At 46.9% G+C, this 1,830-nt stretch overlaps 1 protein-coding gene across 4 annotated transcripts in view; it reads left to right on the forward strand.

The window, feature by feature from the left end:
* Positions 1-1,830, forward strand: part of hdac5 (histone deacetylase 5) — a 38,254-nt gene that overhangs the window by 28,594 nt on the left and 7,830 nt on the right. For all 4 annotated transcript variants that reach the window (XM_025064432.1, XM_025064433.1, XM_025064434.1 and 1 more), the window contains 2 exons: positions 890-1,001; positions 1,414-1,547. In XM_025064432.1, the coding sequence (XP_024920200.1) occupies positions 890-1,001; positions 1,414-1,547 (246 nt within the window). The remainder of the gene's footprint in view (positions 1-889; positions 1,002-1,413; positions 1,548-1,830) is intronic.

Genomic DNA, 1,830 nt, shown 5'->3' on the forward strand with positions numbered 1-1,830 from the left:
TTTGGGGGGGGGGGGTTAAAAGCCATCATTGTAAAAATTGTGATCTCATCCAATGATAGAAGCTCAGGATGAGTCACCGACTGTGACATTTCACAGAGACTGGAACAACTTTAAATCCAAAATTAAGTTTGTTGGACGCACACACACACACACACGCATACCAGATGTGTGTGTGTGTGTGTGTGTGTGTGTTCATAAATACACTCACATCCAGGCGACAGCATCATCAGTGTCCAGGTGAACCTAAGCTGGGAGACTTGACGCAAATGGCGTGCACCGCTGTGACATCACCAAGTGGTGACTCAACCACTGGCCGTGGCACAGTGTGTGTGTGTGTGTGTGTGTGTGTCTGCATACCTACAAGTGTATGTTTTATTGTCCACCCACACATGATGAGTCACCCAGATTGCAGCAGGGAGCACAGCAATGTTCCCTACTGTATGTAGAAGCGTGTGTGTGTGTGTGTGTGTGTCTGCAGTGAAGAAAAACACACACACACACACAGAGAGTCACTGAACTCAGTGACACGTCTCACAGGAACCTTATTTATCTGTCTGTCCATTTGTCTCTGTTTGATGATATATTTCTCTAAATGTTACATTTCTTATATATATTTGTGTCTCTGTTCATATATTCATCACATATATTTATAAATGTACACATATATGTATAACTATGTTTATATATTTGTCTCTATGTCTATTCTGCATCATTTCTCTGTTTATTCTTTAACATATTTTTATGAATGGAAGTCTAACACACACACACACACACACACACACTCTCTCTGAATGAATCCGTCCCAGAGTCTTCATTCTGCTGTGCTGAATTTTAAACACTAAATCTCTTCCCTCTCCTCCCCCCGACCCCCCCCTCCTCCTCCCATCAGGCCTTGCAGCATTTGGGTGTGTTCCAGTCCCCACTGTCCCACCGTCCTCTGGGCAGAGCACAGTCGTCCCCTGCTGCCACTGCCAGTCCCATCAAACACCTCTTCACCACTGGTCAGTATCTGTGTGTGTCTGCACCGGTATGTGTGTGTGTGTGTGTATATGTGTGTGTGCGCATCTGCTCCGCGATTGGACTAATGTGACATCAGTGCTGTTGCTTGGCAACAGAGCGCTGACTGTGATGAATGAACTGCCACTGAATGAGACTGGTGTCGTTGACAGTCGTGTCGTTTAAAGGACTGTTTCGTGGTTTTTTCTGTGCTGTGTCACGTGTGTGCTGCAGAGTGATGAGTCATCAAGTGGCGTTAAAGTTCAGGAGCTTTTCATCTAACTCTTCACGGCCGCGATGGAACTGTTTCTGTGAACGTTGATGTTGATGTTGATGTCGTCGTCACGGTGCATTTACAGACATCACAGTATGACCTTCTGACCTCTCCTGTCCGTCTGTGTGTCGCTGTTTCTCAAGGGCTGGTGTATGACAGTCTGATGTTGAAGCATCAGTGTGTGTGCGGCAACGCTCACATCCATCCAGAGCATGCTGGGAGAGTGCAGAGCATCTGGTCCAGACTGCAGGAGACGGGGCTGCTGCACCGCTGCGAGGTACAACACACACACACACACACACACCTTCTCAGTGTGCACTTATATCTGTGCTAACCTTCACCTTCCAGAGGAAGCGAGCGGAGTCCGAGCCTCGGTCTCTGACCTTTGTTTATTTTGCTCGTGCTCACACCTTTCTCTGAATGAGACTTTTCTGAAACATTATTTATCTGTGAACAAAGTCTCACAGGCAGGTGAAGGTGGAAGCTGCTGAATGTAACAGTCGTCCCCACTGCACAGTATCTGTGTGTACTTTCTCACCTTCACCTTGAGAGAGAACCTG

Source organism: Cynoglossus semilaevis, chromosome 17 (genome assembly GCF_000523025.1).
Source record: "Cynoglossus semilaevis isolate Cse_v1.0 chromosome 17, Cse_v1.0, whole genome shotgun sequence".
In the NCBI taxonomy this organism is placed as follows: Eukaryota; Metazoa; Chordata; class Actinopteri; order Pleuronectiformes; family Cynoglossidae; genus Cynoglossus; species Cynoglossus semilaevis.